Genomic DNA, 22,509 nt, shown 5'->3' with positions numbered 1-22,509 from the left:
TCACATTATGATCGCTGATCAAATGATCCCCTTTTCATCATGACCCTAAACCAGGCCCTGTATTGTATTGTGTTATATTTCAATTCAATCCGCAACTGAAGCCACAGAAAAAGATACAAAGTCACTAAGGAAAAAGAGGGCTGATTCGTGTACAGATGCTGCTGTAATACAGGATTAGGTCTGATCAACCCCGGTCGGGTTGCCTAGGTAAGGGTGTCTGAGGCTCTAAAGACAGCCTAGTACCCCAGGTTACATCACTGATGTATCCCCAGTATCATTCAACATAACTAGTAATTGATGCTAGTAATTGATTATAAATGTGCCAGGATTTATTTTTTACATTAAGAAAACTCTTTTACATTAAGAAAAGTACACACTCAGTAACACACAGTTTTCCTCATCAACCTAACAAAAATGTTTAATATTATAGTGTGAAGAATATGTCTGTCAGTTCGGTTGGACAGCCAAGTGCTGTTGCTCTGACAGGGCTTGTCAGTATTACAGCAGCCCCCTGAAGACACCTTTCCACACATCCGCACCTCCATCCCATGTCAGTGATTCCCTCACAGCTGATACTCCTCCTACAGCTCCACAGTCCAAGTCATTCAGGTGATTTGACAACTCGCATCAAATGCAAAAGGTGAAGTAACATTTTTGACTGAAGGTCTGAGCTACTCCATGCTTTTTACACAGAGAGTGAGATGTGTGCAGACACGCTACTCTAGACAGACAGGGTCCAACAGGTACACCTTCAGTCATCACATACCCACACAGGAAAGTAATCATTACTTGATCAGACTTCAGAATGCTGCCAACCAAAAAATGAACCCAGTCAGAAAATGAGAGGTGTAGTTTGTATGAGAATGGAAGTATGCAAAAAACAGTTAAGTGTACTAAACAAAAAGCAATGGGTTATGAGAGCACTAAAAAAAGAAAACAGTGGCTCAATTTAAAAAAATATAATCTATAATCTGTCACACCTAATATTTTAGCTTTGCCATAATGTGAATAAACCTGTTTTCAGTAGCATTATAGTATAAAAATATATATTTACTCATAAACATAAATTAGACAGCTTAGTTTAAAAGAGCAAACTAATATTTTTTTAACTACTGTAAAGAGAAAAAACATTAAACAGTTTTCTTTTTTCAGTGAGGTGTGTATCCAGCCAGTTGATATGTGTAAGCAGCCTCAAGTACATGTGTGAGTTTTGATATGTGCCCTTGCCTGTACTGTAACTTCACTTATCTAAATAGGACTAAAATTACATGCAAACCAACATCAGAATTGTCTGAGGATGTCCAGGAAATTGCACCCATACAATGAACATTTTTGCTGTTAACACAATAGCACATGTACATCACTCACTTACTCAATCACTATCCATAACCACTTTATATCACAATTGCTGGTGCCGTGGTCCATCCCAGGACATTGGACACTGATGTGGAGTGCTGCATCCATGTTCATCATAAGATCAGCATATTGTTTGTTACATAACCTGGTGTATAAATATGTTCAACTTTGTTGCAGTGTATTATTTTTGGTATTATTTTATAATCTCAGAACCTCTCTTTACACTGCCCAGATTTCCTGGAACATATGCAATCCAGAGGGTCAGGTCACCACTGCACTTCCCACTGCCAATCCCTTTCCTGTCCTTCCCCTGCATCAACTTTTCCTCACAGTCATCTCTCCTCTTTTCATTTCCTTTTCCCCCCTTTCAGACTTCCTTTCAGTCACAGGTTAGGCTGTCATGGCGATGCAGAAGGACATCTTCTTTCCTTTGTGTGATGTAAACACTATCATGGAGTGGACTGCCCAGTCCTGGGAGAGAAGCAGGGAGGACAAAATGTGTGTGTATTTTTTTTTAAACCATTTGAGCAAATGAGTCTAGTCAAGACCTTTTTTTTATACTTCCAGCAATTTCTAATTATCTAAGCTTGTTGTTTCATTAAATGCATTGTTTTAATGTGGAAGCCAAGCGAACAGTACATTTTGGTTTATTATTTACTGTACTTGCCATTCATTTGAATTCTTAAAAAACACTACAGTGCACTTGTAGAGTGCTTTATCTGTTCTAGTTTTGAAAGATAGTATCTGCTCAAGGTCACCGTGGGAGTTTGAAACAACAAGATTTGGTTTTGGCATCACACCACACAAAGATGAAGGGACTCGGTGAGTTTATTTATCTATACACTACTAAAACCTCCAAACTGTCTTTCCACAGGTTCCAATTAGTAATGATGTTTGGTCCCATATTTAAACTGACCTTAAAACTGACCTCAAGTCATTAACAATTCAAGAGTCAGTGACATAACCACTGCCAAAAGCCAGTTACAAATGTATTTGTATAGGCACAGAACCACAGAGTAGCTTTCATATGTAGGTGTGTTGGGGTATGTGTTTCAGGGATGCATTCTCATTCATTCATTTATTTAATTATGGAGCAATGTACACGACAATGTATGATTCATTGAACCAATGCAAGTATTGTAAAAACAAAGGTCCCCTATCATGAAAATTTCACTTTGTCAGATTATTTAACATTAATACAGATTAATGATAGCGGCAGCTCAGATGGCTGGATCTAGAATTTCTCTGCTTATGGCGTCATAAGGGGAAAGGTTACCTCCTGTTTCTCATGCTTTGTCCGGCCAGAGAATTTCCCATCCCTCCCCTAAGGCATTATCTCCACCAATGTCATGGCTTCCAAATGTGTGAAGCATTGCAGTTTCTCGATGATTGGATTTAAAAATTAGCACAAATGTTTTAGTTCTTTATAGACTCCGAAGAACCCGTAAGTTAATTCAAATTTTTTCTGGAAAAACACAGACACAACTTCCTGTTTGCACCAAACTTTGAGGTTGGTGAATGGGGTTGATGACATAATTTTTGTCAATCTTGGTCCCATGGACTTTGGAACATGTGAATGGAATTGGTTTTTCATTTTTCTAGAATGCATGTGAGAGATTATAACATTTGCAAGAAATGGTGGTGCCTCTTCATTAAGACATTTATAAACAAACAATAAAACCTTAAAGTCTGTTTTTATATTGACACATGGATCCAGCTGAATTTTGGACAGCCTGCATAGACAAACCAAATACTGATCTAGACTGATGTGCAGGGAGATATAAAGGTGTGGGTCAGTCTGTCCTGCCATCATATGTAGGCGTTCACCTTGGACTGTAGCCTCAGTTGAAAGAACCTTGTCTTTACCACAGAGCTGATCTAATCAAGTTTAAAATCTTTTTCAAAGATAAAGCACATGGTTCTGGCTGACTGATGGCAGAAGGAAACTCAGATCTATGAAGGCGACATATGTGACATCTATGAAGCTGGGAGGTCTCCTGCTCCTACAAGCAGTGGTGTTGAGCTGAAAGACCACCCCCATCTACTGCCAGATCACTCAGTCTTCTGAACACCTGTCTAGTGTGAATCGGTCCCCTCTCTGTGACCCATAATTCCCTGTTTCCTGACAGCTTTGCTCTTAAAGATTAACAGAGCGCTTAGCCACTACCTGTACACCTGCTAGAGGCATTATATTTACTTCCATTAGTGGGGGCAGAGGGGGGGCTTGGAGTGCACTGGTGTGGAGCAGGGAAACAGAGTGAGTGTCTTGTGTGCATGATGGGATTCTAAGAGGATGAAATTGTAGATCTGAGGTCAGACTGTAGCAGGAAATGGCTGTTGTATTTTCAGAGAGCTCAGAGTGTTTTTATTGCTAGCCTACTTGTTGCCAGTCCAGATACAAATCCAGTGAAGGGTCTTAGCATACATGGATACTTTTCTCTTCCTTAATACAACCAGAAAGGCATTTAATTGTTCCCATTGCATCATTCTGGTCGCACAGGTTTAGCTTGAAGTGTGGAGAAGTGTGGGGATTTATCCAAACTGCCCTTGTTTTTCCATGGAACATATAAATAAAACATATAATAGAGGTGTCAAATTAGATATGGCTAAAAGAAGGACCTGAAACCTCTGGATATTGCAGGACTACTGCTGCTTGAATTCTTATTCACATAGTTCACACAGCTATATATTTATTCCAGACCATTACTGAGGACAACACATGTGAAAACATCCATATGTATGTCTCATGTCTCTGAGATTAAGAAAAAGTAAACTAAGTGACTTTTGAGTTAGCATAACTCCTGGTATACTGGCAAATGCAAATGGAATGCAAATGTTTCAAGACTTGAGCATTTTGTTTCATACACAATGGAGTAATGGAAGCTCACACAAATTGATATGCATGAGGTGCATGAAGCTCTCTGAATTATCAGATTGAAACACAAGATGCCACTTTCTATCTGGAATTCCTTAGGAGAGTGCAGAATGTTTAAATCTGGTAAGGTATAGCCTTCAACCCCCAGAACCCCTTTTTCCTTTTTGAGTATAGTAGCCTAACCCATGAGTAATTTAAGTCATTCACAGGATGATGGGCATATGCATTGTTACAGTGGTCTCAGATATGTCAGTCTATGGGATCTTTTTTCAGTTGTGGTTGAGTTCTGTGTGTCCTTAGTCAAAAATGTAACAGGATCACCACACAGGGCTGAATGTACATGTTGGTAAATTTGAGACTGGATAATTTCCTAAAGGTTGGTTACGTCTGAAGAGGTCCCCTTTCTCATGTGTCTTCTGTTTCATATTACATGTATTCTGCGCCAGCAGATCAAAAGCTGATTATTTCAAAATGGATTTAGAAAGGATACTGCTGCAGGTATATCTAGCTCACCATTTTATCCCCATGATTTACATTTTCTTGAGAATATTGGAATAAAGCACATTTTGTTTCAGATTTCTGCATTTCATGTCTACTAGGCTGCCTGTAAACATTTAGGACCTTAATTTTAGGTTGCTCATATATGCTGTCTATGTCTACATCTGTCTAAATCAGTGTTATATGATAGGGGTATATTGGTGTGTATTTGCAAACTACACAAATATGTGCAGCGCAAGCAGTACAAGAAATAGGCTACTCAATAATTATTCCTCACTAGCAGTTTTTCTTCAAATATCTGCAAAATAAATCCACTATAAAATTATTCAGAGTAGCCTATTTACTATTATGGGTTATCAATACAGATTGAATGGCTAATTAAATAATTAATAAACAACAAATTAATTTCCTAAATAAATTTTCTTTCACAAATTAATATCTTTATATTGTTTTATTAATTAATCTTGTAGTCTAAGATGCTGTGTCCAGTTGTACAGAAGGTTGGCCCCTGATCTAAATAAAGCATAAATGAGAATAGACACTGTGGTATTTTTCTAGCATCATCAGTATTTATTTTATCACTAAATAGCAAAAGATCACATCATGTAAAATACACTGTACATGAAACACTGTGTGCCGAAAAAAAAAGTCTTGTTCAGCAACCTGTGGGTTGTGGTTACATATTTTACATAAACACATTAAAACACACGTTTTTGTAAGAGCATGATTCAGACAAATTGTTGAAAATCAGCTGAATTCAGAAAGGTTAACCTGTGATTTCAACCCTCAAAAAATGCCTGTTGGATGTGGAAGCTAATTCCATGATGAAGGAGCAGTCATTCACACAACGTGCGGCAAATGGTCACACGCAACTCGGTTGGTGCCCACTGAATACATGTCAGTGGCATTTGTGTTTGCCACAGTTAGCACCCTGGCAGCACTCAGCTCCAAGGAAAACATGGCAAATTTAAAAGGGGGTATGCACCCAAGCTGGAGCCAGGGCCTTTGTAAGCAATGGTTGGAGGCTTTTTCCATGCTCGTCTTTACTGCAAACCATACATTTTACTGGCTAGTAGGGTATCAGCTCTTGTATCATAGTTTCATACCATTGATATGCAAGAATAGCAAGAATATCAGTCCAAGCTCTTTTAGAAATTGTAAAGCCTAGGAGTTCATACAAACACATCATCAAGTGGTATATATAAATGTTTCAGTTTTGTAATGTTAATAGCTGCACAGGTCATTTGATTATTTTGTTACTTTCGTTTTCTATGAAGTAATTAATAGTCAAGAGTAGTTTAAGTAATGTGCTGTTCGATATGCAAAGTGGTCCTAATAGTTTAGGCTGGCATGGGGTCTGCAAAATCTTTACTTGTCTAATCATTTATATAACTTATCTTTAGTGGTGAAACAATATCAAACCTAATCTCACCAATTTCCTTATTTTTTATTAATGGACATATTTTCACCTTTGCGCAGGCCTAAATGAACACGTTGAAAAGGTAAGTTGTTGAGGGGGTCAATTCTTTGTATTAATGGGCCTGAAACTGGGCTAGAAGATACACAAACTACACAATCCTGTGTATGTTGTGCAGAAAGCACTGGCACTTGCCGTGTAAGTTGTCCACAGCTGTGAAAACAAGACCAATTCACCAAGCGTACAGAACAGATTCCACAGGCCCAGAGTCAAGAAGTTTTCCTTTCTTTTCAGGATGCCCTACATCTGCATGTATCTCCTGCCACACCACCCAGTTGAACAGGCAGACAGGCCTGCTATTGAGGCTTTTGGGTGGAACCCTCCCACCCTTCTCTTGACACTTCCAAGAAACAAAATGGAGACATTCTGAGCAAGGCTTACCAAAGCCAACGTGTCCAGGAAACAGCCACTCCATCTTACGTTAGTCAACACAGACAGCGAGCTAACATAGCCACAATGACGTGCCTTCTTGTTTGTTCTGCAGCCCAACTGTCCATCATATACACCACAAACGTGATTGTCCAGCCTTCTACACTTTCACCCACTGACCCTTTAACTTGGTTTCTTTTGCAGGTAGCTACATATCAGCAACAGAACACAAAACATACTTAATATGTAACCCCCCACATCTCAACACTCTCAGCCGGTGGACCAATAAAAACATCACAATGGGTTCATTGCATGCCAGCGATGCAGCCCTAGAATGTGGCAGATAATGTTAACCAGGTAGGGTCTGTTACCCTCAGTGCAGTGCCTCAGTGGAACATGAAATGCTATCCTTGGCAGAACACAATGGGACACACAGCCTTTTAAATTCATGTCGGGCTGACATCACAGGGTGCAGACACCAGTTGAAATGTTAATGGTCTAAAAAGAGAGGCTCACTTAGCTCTGTGTGTGTCTTTCCTCTTTTTTGCTGATTCTATCTGTTTCTTCTCCAGCTGCCTGCACATGAGAACATCTGCTCTTTTGCATGCTGACGTGAGCTCAAATGCACACATGCACCAACACACCACATTTATGGCTCTTTACTCATCAGCTCGAAGGCTGACTGGATTATATTTCTCTACCTCCCTGACAAATTCAGACCGTGTATTGGACTGCCTGAACTGACTTGAATGGTCTCGAAATCTTGAACCATGGTCCCCAAAGTTGAACTGTGGGCCACGTTTAACTTTCTGTTTGGTTGTGAGTTGTAGGCAAAAGATAAGCCTGGAGACTGTGACAAAACAGACCTTGTTAGTTTGCAGCCAACGTGTTTTGGTAAGCTGGCGGTGTTGAAAACTGTGCAGATAAACACAGCTACCAGCGGCACAGATCTTCCCATTATTTTCTTTGTTTATATCATCATTTTATGCATAACAGGTACCTATTTGAGCTGTAAGTCTCCTATGACATGTTGAGGAATTTAATATTGTGCCAGTGTTTGCCCTAAGCCTGTATTCTGTGCCAAAAATATCTACCTTTCTTCTTTCATCCATCAGGGTTGTATCCTGGAATTAATGTGTTTTTGCACATTTATGGGTTGTGCTGCAGATTTTGTATCTTGGTAGTATATATTGGCCACTCCATGTTTTTATAAATCCTTTTGTATGTGTCTATATGTGAACAAAACAATAATGTGACTCATGCTGGTTTCTTTAGTTTAATGTATGTTCATGTCTTAAGTAGACCTGTGTTGTGTTAATGGCTGCTAGTTTATGGGTTTTTGCTCTATGCATGGCACACTCTTCAACCTTCAGTGTATACTGTAACGTTACAGGTCCAGCATGACAGTCGTGGTGCCGCTATTTTTCAAGCTCCAGTCATGTCCCACACTGAGAAAGTGATTGCAAAATCTCATGTTTTCATTTCATATATTCACACACACACAGCCTGGACACTCTGGCTCCAGGGCTGATGGCCACCTGAAAATATTCAGCCCAAAATTGGCTGCATCGCACGACTAACCCTAACCTACAAGGCTGAAGCAATAAAGAGATTTCTGATAGGAAATGTTGATAGCACACAGTGATACATGATGAGAACACACAGCCTTAAACATTGAGCTAACCACTCTGCACTCCCAGATCTGGAAGGAGATTGAACATTTAAAACCTGAGCATCTAATCATCTTATCCAGTTTTGTGCTGATGCTCTGTAAAATTCAGTGGAATAAAGATCTCGTCTGAACACAGAAAAATGCTGCGGTTGACATTTACTGCCCATCACTTTGTTTCTTCCACTGCGATTACTCACAACTTGAGGATCAGATGGAAAATGGAAATATAGATTGTTATTTGGTCAGTACTTTGCAGTGATGGCATTATTCGAAAATGAAGAACGCAGCAGCGGTCCACTGTAATTGTGGCAGACGGTGCTCCATGGAGTCTTAGAGGAATGCATTTCTTTTTGAAGAGAGCCACTGAAGAAAACTTTGTGGAGCAAATTTCCGTAAATGCCCTGCTAGAACTTCTCATTCCAGATTTGCATTTTCTCCACTCATCTCATTTAGGCCTAATTGGAAAGATATACCCAGTGACTGAAACATTCTGGACTAAACTCAGAGATTAATGGGCACAGTTCGTATTTTTGGCCTCCCAGACTAGTGCTGCAGCTCTTACAAATTGATGTAGCTGGTTCCGCTTGCACAACATATCAGGGCACACAGAGAGATGGCTTTCCCAGTTACTGGGACCAATTGGAAGAACTGAGTTGAGTAGGGTCATTAATACGCTTGGCGTCTACCTGTAGTTTGAAGGCACTGGGTTCCAGCTCTAACTGCAGGCCCTGAAATCTTTTGGCTTTATGGGTTTGTCTGGAATCTATGTGTTTGCCATGTCTTTAGTTGAGTAAAATTGCAAGCACAGCTAAACACTAGTGCACTGCAGGGCTTTATTCGTGGTGGCTTGTGACTGTTGGAGACTGTTGGTACTCTTTTTCTCCCTGTTATTCCCAAGCATGTGAAACATGCACACAGAAACAGAGAGATTTAAGTAAATCTAGAACATTTTTTAAAACAATCTTGTTTTGGAGCTTTACATATCAGATTTATATTGAAATCCATACACCTTTCTCTGAAAATCCTTGGCACATGAACACAACCCACAACAGCACATCTGTTTGAGAGTAAAAATCCTATAATACTAAATAATGGAAAAATGAACACTGTGTTATTAATTTTTTTTAATAACTCTGACTATACTGTGTACATCTTAATGGGATTAAATATGTGGTAATGTATTAAATTAGCCTCCCCTTCTGCAGGTTATGGTTGAGTAATGGAGTTTCATTACTTGGCTCAATAAGGTCTCCCGATTCCACCCAGCTCTGGTTCTCTCTCTTTTTTTTTGTGAGCTTTCTACATCACTCCCATTTCTTACCTATTTAAATGTCCTGCCCTGTTCCCAAACTCTTTGTCTCCCAAGGTAAATGTTTTTTCTCAACGCAAGACTCTATGTATTCATTTCAAGCAGCTGATAACTTCAGTCTGTCAGTCAGTTCTCTTTGGTTATGCGATGAATATCATTAGTCTCTTTAATGATTAGATATGATTAATCTTTTTTTGTGCAATGAGAGGGTGAACCCTGGATTGCCATGGTGTTTGTGTTCAGAGCTCAGATATCAAAGTGGCAGTATGTTCTGTATGGGGACACTAGGGCAAAAGTCCCATAAACTGTGAAGGCTTTGGCTGAACCTTTTCTCCTCAACAACTTTTCTCATTTCCTTCACCCCTGCAAAATACCCCAGTCATTAAATGTAAAAATAAACAATTTAAAGGCCTGCTGTTTTTACTGAATCCAAAATGCCATAAAACAAATGAGTGTCATTACCCTGGTATTCTAACAATTGTGTTGGATGATTTATTTGCAGCATGATTTCGTTTCATCGTCTCCATGTCATCAAACCCCGCATTTCAGTTTTTGGGTTGACGTTTTCTTTTATTATTTTATCATGTTTGATCACTGGAGATCACTGTACAATGTACACTGGACATTCTTAGGACATGATTATGGCTAATAGTTCTTAGAAGACAGAGTCTTATAGCAATTGTTATTTTCTTTGCCAAGTAGATTAATGTCATGACAGTTCTTAAAGTCATTCTGCTGCATCACTTGGAGCAATGGAGAATTCAAATTCCACCTTATTGTCATCTCACCATATACAATTACACAGAGAGATGAGATTGTGAAGCTTCAGGGAAGCTTCTCAGAGTACAAAAAGGCATAATGCAAATGGAATTAACACAGAACACAAAACCAGCCGTCCAGACACCGGCGAGGAAGATGACCTCCTCCATTAAACATCCGGCTGCCATCTCAACTCTTTGCCTGCCCTTCAGTAGTGAATTCATTCCTCTGTATCTGCTTGCCTTTTTCCTTGCCTCTGACCATGCTTCATGCTGACTCTTGCTACATTCCTGACCATTCTCTCAGATGACTCCTGCCTGTTCTTGTTAGCCTTATATTTTTCCAAAATTTCCGCCAGTGCCCCAACATCATCTCTGCCTGCCCCTTGTATGACTTGGACCCTGCTGCTGCCAAAATTGGACCAAAGGTTATTCTATAGCCCATCCGTCTCATATTCACCCAAGCCACAGTAAAGACTTTTCCTTTTCCCCCATCATGCGGTCCACTGCACTGTCGTCTGTCTCTCCTGTTGTACTTCCCGTCGCTACACAAAACCCCAAATGGCTGCACACCACTTCCTCCAACCCATAAGTTCTTCCAGCCACACCAGCACCCAGAGACATGTCCGTGAATGCTCCCCCTTGCCGTTCCCATGACACCTTACCATGGAGGGTAATTGGTGCTTCAACAGAAATGCGCAAACACATTTAACTGAATGCCATGTAGACATGATTAACCCATCCAATAAAGGAAGAGGATTGGGTGAGAGAATACACCCCTGTCACTCACTACCAGGTAAAAGTAAAAAAAAAGGTAAGTGTCATGGCCAACATGCATCCAGCCCGCCAGAGAGTGCCAGACCAGCCAGGAAGACCACGACCCGGAAGAGGAAACGGAAGCCTGCAGCGTCGAGTATAAAAGTCAGGTGACCCCGAGGAGACACTTTGTATGAGATTCCTCATTCAAGACGCTCGCTCCCTTAACTACGACCCAGAGATATTGACCCATGAACAACGACCTTCGCCTGCCCCCAACTCCGAGAATTGCTTGATCCCCTGGAAACTCTGAATTGAACTCCACGGTCCCGACCTCTGCCCGTTAATGACCCTGAGCCTGCCTGATCCTTTCGACTACGACAAAATCCATGTTCCCTTACCTTCCTTCTGCCCAAGACATCCTCCCGTCCATTCCACATTCCCGGACAATCCTGAAACCCACCGTCTTCCAATTCTCTTCTGCCCCGGTAATCCCCACGGATCCCGACTTCACTCCCCGCCGCGCTGCAGTGCGTCCACTGCTTAGTCCACATCCTCATTCCCTGCCAGTCTCTCCCTCACAGACCAAACGCCCCCGATCCTCCACCCCAGCTCGTACAGTGTCCTCTTCCAGTGCTACGGCTTCTTCCCCAGCACCTAGCATGTCTGCAAGTGCATCACATAACTCACCTTGTGACAGTAAGGAACTGGACCTGTAATCAGAAGGTTGGCGGTTCCAAGGGCTACGTCCTCGGAGCCCCAGCAGTACCATCAGCCGCGGACGCGGGCCAGGCAGCGGCAACCACAGGGCTCCTGCCCTGCTGTGTCCTCCCAGTGGTGAACTTGCACACATAAATCAGGGCCGACCCTTCCAGGTACGTGCAGGCCCTGTCTCCGCACGTCCCCTCTGACACGTCTGCATGTCCCTGCTGGCAGAGGGGCCAGCTTCTCTCCCTGCACGCACAGGGAGGCGGTCCCGGACCCTCTGACAACAATTTACGGCACCCCTGTCTGGTGCATTCTGGGACCATGCAGCCCCTCTTGCTGCACATCCCCACTGGCAGTGCGACCAGCTTCTCTCCCTGCACTATGCAGGGAGGCGGTCCCGAACCCTCAGGCAACCGTTCAAAGTACCCCAGGCTGGTGCATTCTGGGACCATGCAGGCCCTCTTGCTGCACGTCCCCGCTGGCAGTGCGATTAGGCTTCTCCACCTGCACTGCACAGGGAGGCGGTCCCGGACCCTCTGCCGACCGTTCACTGCACCCCAGGCCTTCTGGGAACATGCAGCCACTTTCGCTGCACTTCCCTGGTTCCAGTGTGGGGGCTTTGCCAGACCATCCGGCTAGCCCCTTCTGCGTCCGTTGGGTCAAGCAGGCCCTCTTCCTGCCTGTCCCAGCTGGGTCCTCATGCCTTCCAGGGGGCTCTGTGGCGCTCCACCCTCCTTACTGGCTACCGGAGGACCCAGCTCCGTCGCTTCACCCCCCACCCTGCCCTCAGGAGGAGCCCCGAACCTGAACTGCACCCACCCCCCCAAAAAAAATTTGGGGGCGCCCCCTCCCCGGATGGACTTTAAGGTAATTTGGGGCTCATCAACCTCATCCTGGAACAGCGCAGTTGGGTCAGGAACTTCCTCCCAGGGGTTCAGCTCCGCTGCCAGATCGCCATCTGGTGGACACAAAGAAAAGAAGTGGGGGGCGACATATGGACACAAGTGACACGCACACACACACACACACAGAGAGAGACAGACAGAAGAGAGGGTCATCTGGTTCCCTCTCTGGGCTCTGCAGGACCTCCTCAGGGGGCACCTCGCAACGATCCTGGTCAGGCACGATGGGCAGAGCCATCCCGGGACCGACTGTTCAACTCGCATCATCATCGTTCTCGTTGTAGTTCATGTCTCCCTCGTCTTCCTTGAACCTTCAGAAGTCTTCACGATAATCTTAGACGTGCGCGATGGGCGAAGCCATCCCAGCCCCATCCGCCCACCAATCCACGTCTTCTTCTCTCTTGTCATTCTAGTCCTCCCACCGGTAGACCCAAGGGTCATCCACCCTTCTGACATCCTGGACCCAGGGCGCGATCAGCTCCCATGAACAGTACTCTGGCCATTCTGGCTGGAGCCAGCCCATCTCCCTGTTTGCGGAATGCCTCTGTTGTGCTTCCGGGTTTCGCAGAGTCTCCAGGGATCAACGTCATCATTATGCGCCACTCGCCACTTTCCTGCTGCATCGGCCTTCTCTCTCTGCACTTTTGGATTGGTCTCCGACATTCTGTCACGTCGTCGAGCTGGCAGGGGAAGGAAGTGCAGAGATGGGACATTCTGGGGAAACAAGGATTTATTAATAAACAGAAATCAAAACGGCAGGATGGCCGAAAATGGGAAATAACGTGGAGAACAAAAACTAGCCCGCAGGCGTGTGCCGATTGCCAGAACTCAAAACACTAATGATTGCCAGGTCCCAAACGAAGGTCAAGTTTATGAAAGAGAGATCACGAAAATGTCAGAGTCGCCGAAGGGCCTCTTATCCTCCTGTCTGGATTGGCCACAGGTGATGTCTTCCATCTGACGCCAATCCTGACACATCCTTAAACTGCGACTCCCTGTGGCTTTGGAAAATAAATTATCATTTAAGTGTATTTTATTTGTATCTGTTTTTTTCGAAATTTTAATTTAGTATTAAAATGCAATGGATTTAATTTTTGAATGCACAGTATATGCATCACAATTACCCTATATGCCCAACACCCCTGTGGATCACTTTTCAAAATCTGAACAGTAGTTTGCAATATTTAGTGTTTAATGATTTGCATATGTTGAGTTTGCATAAGTTGTGTAAAATTAGCATAGTGGCGCTAAGTAAGGGTGACCAGATCCCCTGTTTTCCCCAAACCTGTCCGGACAGGTTTTTAAACTTGTCTGGGTGATTAAACATTCATCACTTCATCAGCTTCCTCACACATTTTTGTGCTAGTTAAGAAAAAACGCCCATCTGGCAGCATTCACATCCTCCCCCAAACACATACGCGCATGTGCAATCTTCGCAAAATCCCTTTCTCACCACCCCCACAAATTTTGCAGAAATAAAATTTCACAAGCAACACACTAGCTTAGTACTTTTATATATACTATAAAAGTAAAAATAATATGCAGTGTTATCTTCATTTTACATGTCAAAAAGAATTTGTGGCTCTTTGTTTTTTCTTTTGTGGAAACTGGGTCCAAATGTCTCTTTGAGGGTTAAATGTGGTGCAGTGTTGCTTCTGAAATCACTGTGTATCACAACCTTTGACTAAGTGTGAGCAACTGATCAGAATGTGCACTGGTTGAATCCTGTGGCTGTTTCTTCAAAAAATCTTTTTCTGACATTGGACTCACCCAAAATGCCCCTTTCGGGCAACACACCTAAGCTCTACAGTATTTGTCTGAACCCATAAGTAGCCAGTAAGTGTTCTCTCATCACTTCCATTGGGGAACACCCAACTCTCAACACTACAGTGTCCACCCCAGTCAGTTGGAAGGCTCCTTTTAAATAATTACTCTGTTAAATATTTATGTGTGTGTTCTTGGCACATTGTGAGATGATATTGACCATTTTAGGCAAGGGTACAGAAGGATCAATGTTCCCTAAAAAGTGTGAGAGAGCAAAAAAAGAGAGCATTTAGGCATTAGTGGTGTGAAGACAATGTAACAGTTGTAATACAGTGTGCTGCTGCTCTGCATCCCGATGCTTTCTTGTGTGTGAGCTTGAGTGCCTGTGAGCCAAACACACTCCATGGCCAGCCATTCATCATCTGTCAAGGCCATGTCACAAAAAACAAATGGTATTTTGTTGTAAGGGGGTGTAATGGAAGATGAAAATTGGGTGGATAATTTAAACCAGAATGATTGTCAGTACAGTTTTTTACCCCTTATTTTTCCTCCAACTGGGAGCTGCCTTCACTACTTGGAGCTTGGTTGTGTTTTGTTCATTATCAACTTGATTGTGTGCAGCTGTTGTGAGTGTATAAATGTCATCTCTTGTATCCTTTCCCTGTCTGGTCCTCAATCTGTATGTACTGTTCTAACGCGTGTACCTGTTTTATGTAATAAACCCCCCTATTTGTGAAGCCATAAAATGCAGGTGAATAGCAGAGGCACCCTCTTACCATACAAACATAAAAAACTAAACTGTTTTAATGTAGACCAAGACACAGTTAGGGTAGGTATCTGTCAGGAAGTGTCTTTGGTTGTCAGCCAGATCAAATGCTACCTACTGTGTATGGCAATGTTCTGTGTTCAATGACACTATGACAGAATTTCCAGTGTAGGCCCTGCTGTTGCTATTACAGTGCATGTAGGTCACTCTAGGCCAAAAACTGCTGTTCCCAGATGTCTTTATAACAGAAGAGTTTTTTTGTCTGAAAAGCTTACTTGTACCAAAGCAAACACTTTACTTGAGAGAAGTCAAATCTGATGTGTCTCCACATGTTCTGCTGATTGAATGCAGTGAGAGACATTATTTTTTAAATGCATACCAGCATTCAGCATAGTTTTAAAATGAGACTTATTTCAGCTCTCTACTGCTACTCTGTGTGTCTTAGAGATTGCTAAATGATGCCTTTTAATGGCACTGTCTTCCAGGAGTTAAAGGTCTGGAGTTGGAAGGAGGAGTTTGGGATGGACCCTTTGGATCAGTCACAACTCAACACCTTTGCTTTAATAATGGACCATAATGGACCAAACCCGGTTTTGGCCGCAGTTTCAGTGAAGGGGAAACTGACCTGGACAGCACTCCCATTTACAAATATTACACATCCCCTGAGGACTGTTTCCAGTTGGGCCTTGGGTTTCACCTTAGACATGGCAGCCTGGTGGCTGGCAGTTGTTTTAACACAAGTACTGAATTGGTCTCCCTACCCCCACCCGAGTCTCTTAGCTGTCAGGACCAGTATGTGGAAACTGTTAAGTATTGTACTTAACACCACTAAACATAAAACTAGTCATTACCTGAGGTGCTAGACAGCAGACAGACTGACAGTTTGACAGTTATACAATCTACACCTAGCACTTAATATAGCACAGTATAGAGGCAACATAGTTTTGTAGGTTATGACTTTTAAGTGCAGTTTGATGCCATTAGAACAGACCTGTGCTTCCATACTAAAGGTAATAAATGTGGCAAACTACCTCAAACAATACAGGTTAAGTACATATCTTAAGAGTTATTTCCATAGGACTCCAAACAAAAATACCACTGATTTACTGTGTAATGTGTTATGGGTGTTTACAATTAGTGTCAGCATGCATTGCAGTTTGCATCCAGCTGGTCAATATATGTCAGCATAACACACAAACCAATGCTAATTTTAGCATTCTGAAAGAATTTAGAGTGAAAACTATGTTCCTTGTTTCCTAACTATAGTACACATCATTATTTTTTTGATCCAGTTCTTTTCATTTTTTAGAGATGTGTGCACTTTTTTGATCTATTTGGGTACACAAAAGTACCTAAAATATTTGTTTGATATTTAGTTCAGTAGTGTACTACTAAACTAAATGTTTTTTTCCAACATCAGTGAAAGTGATGTGATTGTCATTGTGAAACACAGCACAGCACATGGTGCACACAACGAAATGTGTCCTCATCTTTTAACAAATTTCCCTTGGTGAGCAGCCATGAAAAGCACACGTGGATCTGTGTGTGGACAGTGCTTTGCTCAGTGCCACCTTGGCAGTTCGAATCCTGAGCAAAACAGCAACCTTCTGAATACGGGACCTGCTAGGCCACCACTGCCACAACATATCAAATATCATATCCTATTCTAAGGCTAGCATGTGCCGGAGGTAAAAAAAAAAAAAAAAGTATATTCATAAAACACCATCAGGCAATGTTTTTTTGTTGTTGTTGAGCTTCTTGGTCACTCAGATCAAATTCCTGAAATGCCAGGCTGGAGGGGAAATGTAGACCAGAGAGAGACTGAATGGGAGACAAAGTTTACAGTGCAGAAGCAGTCCAAGGAATGTTGTGGCTGGTGAAGAGCATATGACAAATGAGCTGAAAGATCTGCATGAGCCAGAGCCTAGACATCACCAACTCGAGTGCCTGACTGGCTACGCCACTCGTGCAATGACAAGGTGGCACTGATCTTGCCATAAGAGGTTATGAAGCTCAAGCCCTTTCCAGGTTGCTTGGTCATGACCCATAAGACTTAATTGGCAAAGAGTACAAGATGGATTCATGTCTAATTGTGGCTGGTTGTATGGGTGTCTGGAATGCATTGGGGGATTTTTCTTCCTATAAATGGAAAGGTAGAAGCCATAGAAATACTATGTCATCTAAATAATATGAGTGGTAATAATATGAGTAATGTAAGTGGAAAAAGAAGAGCATAAGCATATGAAAACAATGTAATGATCAAAACAGAATCCTGGCCAGTGAGTGAGTTCTTCTCTCCTGTTAATATAACAAATGCTCTGTGTCAACCAGACCCAGCATGATGCCATCACCCACCCTCAGCTGTGGCCTTTCTTCTCTGTATCTGTGTCTTTCCTCACATTGTCTTCACCTTACCTTATTTGACATAAGAAAAATATTGCAGGAAGGAGAAGGTATGCCTTCAAAGGCCCAGTGAAAGCTGAAATATTAAATAACTGAACAATCTGTCGGGAATCAGAGAAAGTGATGAAAAGAGCTTGGTTTTTTTTCATGTGCGGTCACTCATGGCCATGCCGCCACATTCTGCCGGCACAATGCTTGAAGTGCAAATTGTAACCAGGAGAGGTTTTTACACTGCGGGTAATGTTGCCCGGGGTGAGCCAAGACACTGCCACAGCAGCTCAGACACGTGGCTTTATCAGCTCTGAGATCACAGCCTATTACTCAGAGTTCCTACTCTCTCGTCTCTCCAGTGGGAACCCAGGAAGGTGGACCATGATATACCCAAGATGATGTTCTGTACAAGGTGCATGGAAAATCTTGGCATAGTTCCATATAAGCAGGCAAAAACCTGAGTATATATAGGAAAGGTGCAAAAGAGGACAGGTTTGACAAAGAATTTCCTCCAGAGGAATTATATTGAATGAAGAAAAGAATGAGTGGTGAAACAAAGAAAAACATCCATGGGTTGTTTCTCCATACTTTACAGATTTACTCATTCCCCTCTTAGGCTATCCTTTTAAAGTGGATTAGCAAAATATCTTTTCATCTAGCATTTCATCCAGCCAGGAGCTGTATGGTAGTTGGGCTGCCCTTATCAAAACAGTCATGGGGATCTTATTAATCAAAGGAGACCATGCATGAAACAGAAACCGGGACTGGGCTGTGCACTGCGAAAGGTGTAGCCCCTTCAATTTCCCCCGCACTGGAAGCTGGCATCACCCTCCAGTAAAGCCCAATTATGATATCAGGTTGGTGTTATTACTGTTGATTATGCCCTTTGAAGGCGTGCACTGGCTTGGGTTCACTTCATCCTGCTCTCCACGTGCCGTTTGTGCTACGCTTTGAAATTCAACACTGATGGAAAGGAATACATCAGTGTTCTGGTACACCATTGTACATGCTGACTGGCTGGTGTGTACATCCCACACACACTCAACAAGCAAGTACTGTACATACTCACTGATGATTGGGAGGCCATACCTACTAACCAAATATTTCTTTGGGGTCTTTGCTTTTTTTCCCCTGTGGTTGTGACTGGAAATAGGAAATTTCTGAGAAATACAGATTTAGATATTTTGAAGCAGAAAAATGACAGAGAGGACCAGAGACCCCTCTCTTTATCTCAAGCACGTGGGAGTGTGGTTTTCCACCTTATTGAGGTGAAAGAACATCATTCACAGGAAGCAACGGGGCATCTTGCCTGTCAGAAATTACAGTGGACATGGGGCTGATAATGTAATGGGGTCCTTGAGAGTCCTGCTAAGCCCAGGATGATCAATTTTAACATCTGGCTTGTTTTCTTTAACAAAAGATGTGGGAAAAATAGATTGGAATTTGATCAATTCATCTTAAACACAGGAAAGAGCATTTGGCTGCCATGCTTCATTATACTTTGGTTCAGCCAGGTTTCAGGCTGTCCTCTGGCTCTCAGCTGACTAATGGAGGAGCTGTGAGTCAGACCTGACGGTCATGGTGTTCACGCCACTGATCTCTATATCTTGTCACTGGCAGGCAGAGAGAGCAGCACTGAAAACAGCAACCTCAGCTATGAAGTAAGCTGGACATTTGCAAAAAGGCAAAAAGTCCATTATCATTATTATGACATTTCTGATAGTTTAACAGTTTTAAGTAAAAAAATTTTAAAGCATCTTAACCAATTAATCATGCACAGTTTGTGGTCAACTGTTTTTTTCGGAATGTCACCCAGTCAAGGTCAAAGGTCTGTATAGAAATAGTCAGAAATTGTCTTATATAATATTAATATCATGAATCCATCTACATATTTATCAAATTGAAATATGATTAGTCATAGGACTTATTTTTTGCTACTTCTTCATTTTATGTGGATTGCAGATGCAAAGCCACCATTTGGAATCTGAGATTAACTCTTCTGCCAAGAATGCGTTCAGTTCCATGCAGAGAAAAGTAAAGCTATTTTGTGCTGAAATGTGGTAATTCACCAAAATAACACACACTATCAAATGATCTGACATTTAAAAACCATCTAGAAGAAAGCTTTGATGTTGGCTAAATAGTCATCCATCAAGTGAAGCTTGGCCTTGTTTTGTCTTGATATTAGATAGCATATTACGTCACATTCTTGTGAATTCACTCAGTAGCAAATGAAGCACTAGTAGGTGTAGTAAATTAAATGCTGGTTTGTTCAATAACCAAAGACTATTTGTATGTGCCTAAATGAATGAAATAAAAGTTTGCTTTCTCCCTTCTTGCCTTTTTTGTTGTGATTTTGCTTGTTTCCTGTTTAAATGCGCCTCTCAAATCTGTTGCTTAAAATCACTGCAATAAAAAAATACTGCCTTCTGAAGCTAAATGTTTACATTGATTGTTAAATGCAGCTTGTGAAAGAACTCACAGACTCACAAAATGCAAGTGCATGTCTTATGCACAGATTTGTTGTATGAGAAGGGACCAGGGTGATCAGTGACCAGGTAATGCCTCTTGAAAGGTAGGCTTGGCCAGTGTGCTCCACACTGACATTCAATATCAGATTTGAGTCAAAGATGATCTAATATCCATTCTTAGCTTCAGTTGTTTTTTTGGGTGCAGGAGTGGGATTTTGCTCTCATACCTCTTCATAACCACAGCCATTTTTCTCCTCCCATCTCATTGTCTCTCCCCATTTTACTGGAATAGTTGATGTGCCACAGACAGACTAGACCACTTAGCCTGAACTGACATACTTACATTAGCGTCTGGAAAATGGTACCAAGGGTATAACTCCTATAATGTCAGTTTTACAGTAGTAGGCCTTCCAGTCCCTGTCCCTTCATGATGGCAGAAAAATATACATACTGTACTTCCTAATATTTTTTTCCACTTTCAAAAAATATTATATCTTTGTATTTTGTGAAGCTCAATATGAAGCAATATGAACTTATGCAGGCCTCATGGAAATACAAGAGAGATATTAAAAATAATTTTACAGACCAAATCATTGGAAAGCCATGAACCAGAAAGCATAAAGCTTAACTTTTAAGTACAATGATGGCAATATAGATATAATACATGAAATGCAAAAAAAAAAAGACAAATCTTGCAGGCGATGTTGACATGCAGGCGTTCTTCTTGCAGTATACCCAGGACAGTTCTTTGCTATTTCAGATGCTTCCAACAGCCTAATTGATTACAGAAGATGACGCTGAGCTTGGGGAATTCACGCAAGTTTGATTTGTCACTTTTTAGCAACAGCTTCAATACGTTTTCCCACAGACATGCATAGTGTATTTTGCTAGAGTTGCTTAGCAGCCCCAGAGACCCCTGCTTGGCCACCCTTCCCCCAACCTCATCAACTACCCCTCCTGCCATTTGAAGCTTGGCACGAGCCGTCAAAATCTCTCTGTTGACCCCATTTTTGTAGGGTGCAGGGAGCACAAATCATAACCATTTAGAAAATCCCATGTTTAATGCAGGGAAGAAATTGGATGATTCATTCAGACATGCTAAGCATAGAGAACTGGGGGGTCTTATAAGTTGAAGAGGAGAGATTTCATTGGTTTCACAGAGGCTTAATGAACCAGGGTTAATTATATAAGTACATTTCCCTGCGTCCCTCTATCAGTTTTTTTTCCAGAACACATATGATGTTTTTCATTCTGGCTACAATATTGAGGCAGATGCATTACACTTAGCCTGGGAAGCACTGGATTTTCTCAAATAACACGTCACTGTGCTGTAAAATTAATGACTCTCGCTGCCTGTGCTTCTTCTCAGGCACAGGTGGATGGAAGTGACGGTGATGCTGTGTTTATCCGGGAGTTCACCCTGAGTCGGCGTGATGATTTTCCTGCTGAAAACCTTCACAATGGTCCTGGCAGCCACAAACATGAAGACGCTGTAAGTAGCTGTGCAGAAATATTTGGCAGCGCTCACGTGGGTAGTTTTAAATGCTGTCATGTAATTTACAATCGCACACATCTGTCATCCTGCTTTTGTTAATGCAAAGCAATTATGAACGCCTCTATATCACTGTGGGTACATTCACAAAATATCTCGGCCCCGCAAATCATATTACATCTATAAAACAGTTATTAAGGGCAAAAGTTAATAGGGCATTTAACCCAAATTTCTTCCATGGGAACATTTTAAAGTAATTCTGTATATGTACCCACAGTGATATATAGGCGTTTATAATTGCTTTGCCTTTAAATGTACCTGCAAAGCTAACTGTATCCAAAAAAGAAAAAAATCAGTTTTAGATTAAAGCATTAATGCAAACATATGTTTCTAAATGTACACATCCTAATGTACTGCACTTAAAATTAAATGTTATTTTATTCTCCCCAACTCCATGTGCAGTATAGCTTGAGTGGAAAGAAAGTGGATATCAAATAACGTTCCATCACAGAGTCACCTTGCACATAATGTAGGGTACTGACTGAATCTGTCAGTTTTGTTTAAACAACGAGTATGTACAGCAATCATTTCATTCGCTGACCTGAAACAAGCTAACCTTAAAATCCTTGTGTTACTTTTCATCTTCATTACTCCTACATCCCAAGGGCTTAACTGAATTTTATCTATAGGATACATTACACCAGATCTTCTTTTAAGTAATAGCAAGGTTCTAACTGAGCTAATGCACAGCACATAAAAACACATACAATCACAATGCTGTATCTGCAGCATGAGCTTTAAAATAATGCACAGAATGGAAGAGCTCTTCCCCACATGGTAAACGGCATGACGGAACTATTGACATTCCACTGACCTTGGCCAATCATTTCATCAAGCAGTTCAGCTATTTCACAAGCTCAAAAGTTTGGCTGAGCAGGACTG

The 22,509-nt window shown here is 41.8% G+C and overlaps 1 protein-coding gene across 8 annotated transcripts in view; it reads left to right on the top strand.

Annotated features, from left to right (window-relative positions):
* The window catches only part of LOC114791890 (ADAMTS-like protein 1), a 90,258-nt gene that overhangs the window by 9,393 nt on the left and 58,356 nt on the right, over nt 1-22,509 (top strand). For all 8 annotated transcript variants that reach the window (XR_003750062.1, XR_003750066.1, XR_003750067.1 and 5 more), the window contains exon 2: nt 21,445-21,567. Coding sequence is in view for 5 of the 8 variants with exons in the window: in XM_028982432.1 (XP_028838265.1) it covers nt 21,445-21,567 (123 nt within the window). In the remaining 3 variants the exon portion in view is untranslated. The remainder of the gene's footprint in view (nt 1-21,444; nt 21,568-22,509) is intronic.

Source organism: Denticeps clupeoides, chromosome 1 (genome assembly GCF_900700375.1).
Source record: "Denticeps clupeoides chromosome 1, fDenClu1.1, whole genome shotgun sequence".
Lineage (NCBI taxonomy): Eukaryota > Metazoa > Chordata > Actinopteri > Clupeiformes > Denticipitidae > Denticeps > Denticeps clupeoides.
The sequence above is the reverse complement of the archived record's forward strand: the minus strand, read 5'-3'. Positions and strand labels throughout refer to the sequence as shown.